The sequence below is a fragment of the Eimeria mitis genome, genomic scaffold (genome assembly GCF_000499745.2).
Source record: "Eimeria mitis Houghton genomic scaffold, Emh_scaff7370, whole genome shotgun sequence".
In the NCBI taxonomy this organism is placed as follows: Eukaryota; Apicomplexa; class Conoidasida; order Eucoccidiorida; family Eimeriidae; genus Eimeria; species Eimeria mitis.
In genome coordinates, this window is record NW_013575380.1 from 1 (window position 1) to 862 (window position 862).

Sequence of the window (862 nt, forward strand, 5' to 3'; positions counted from 1 at the left end):
AAAAAAAAAAAAAAAAAAAAAAAAAAAAAAAAAAAAAAAAAAAAAAAAAAAAAAAAAAAAAAAAAAAACGGACTCAGTTGGTGTTGCTTCTACAGTGGCGTAGTTTTCGGTCGATCCAAACCAAAAGACGATCCCAACAACCCCACACGAACACTCCGCCAGAAACTCCACCGACACACGCCCCACACGGCCTGCACAGCAGCAACAATATATATAAATATAAATATAAATATAAATAAAATATAGTTTAATTTAAATTATTATTATGTTGTTGTTGTTTTGTTTTTACTAGTGATAATATAACAACAACTATACAACAACAACAACATAATAATAATTTTAGTTAAACTATATTTTATTTATATTTATATTTATAAACAAAAATAAAACAGAAAAACAAAAAAAAAAAAAACAAAACAATAAAATAAATAATAGAACAAACAAAGGAACTGTGAAACAGAAAAAGAAACAACAAGCAAACAAAGAACAAAACAAACAGATGAATATACAAACGAAAAAGGAGACAAACAAAAAAGCAAAGCGACAGCTAAACAAATAAATAAAAAAACAAACAAACAAATACACAACCAACCAACCAACCAAACAAACAAACAAACAAACAAGAAAAGAAAGAAAGAAACAAACAAACAAACAAATAAATAAATAAATAAATAAATAAACTTACAGCTGCGTCTGCCTTTGAGTAGAGCGATGGTGCCTACTTCTGCTGCATCGCGGACTGCATGCAGCTGACTCAACACCTTCACACGGCCCCGCACTTCCTCCTGCAACACACAACACATGTTGCGTTGTATTTATATATGTGTGTGTGGGTATATATATATATATATATATATATATA

The 862-nt window shown here is 28.9% G+C and overlaps 1 protein-coding gene across 1 annotated transcript in view; it reads right to left on the reverse strand.

The window, feature by feature from the left end:
* Positions 1-89: 89 nt before the first annotated feature.
* EMH_0091250 (LCCL domain-containing protein, related) overlaps positions 90-862 on the reverse strand; it is a gene marked incomplete at both ends in the record, with an annotated part of 1,954 nt that continues 1,181 nt past the window's right edge. Inside the window, 2 exons of the mRNA XM_013501692.1 lie at positions 90-191; positions 723-785. Of these exons, the coding sequence (XP_013357146.1) occupies positions 90-191; positions 723-785 (165 nt within the window). The remainder of the gene's footprint in view (positions 192-722; positions 786-862) is intronic.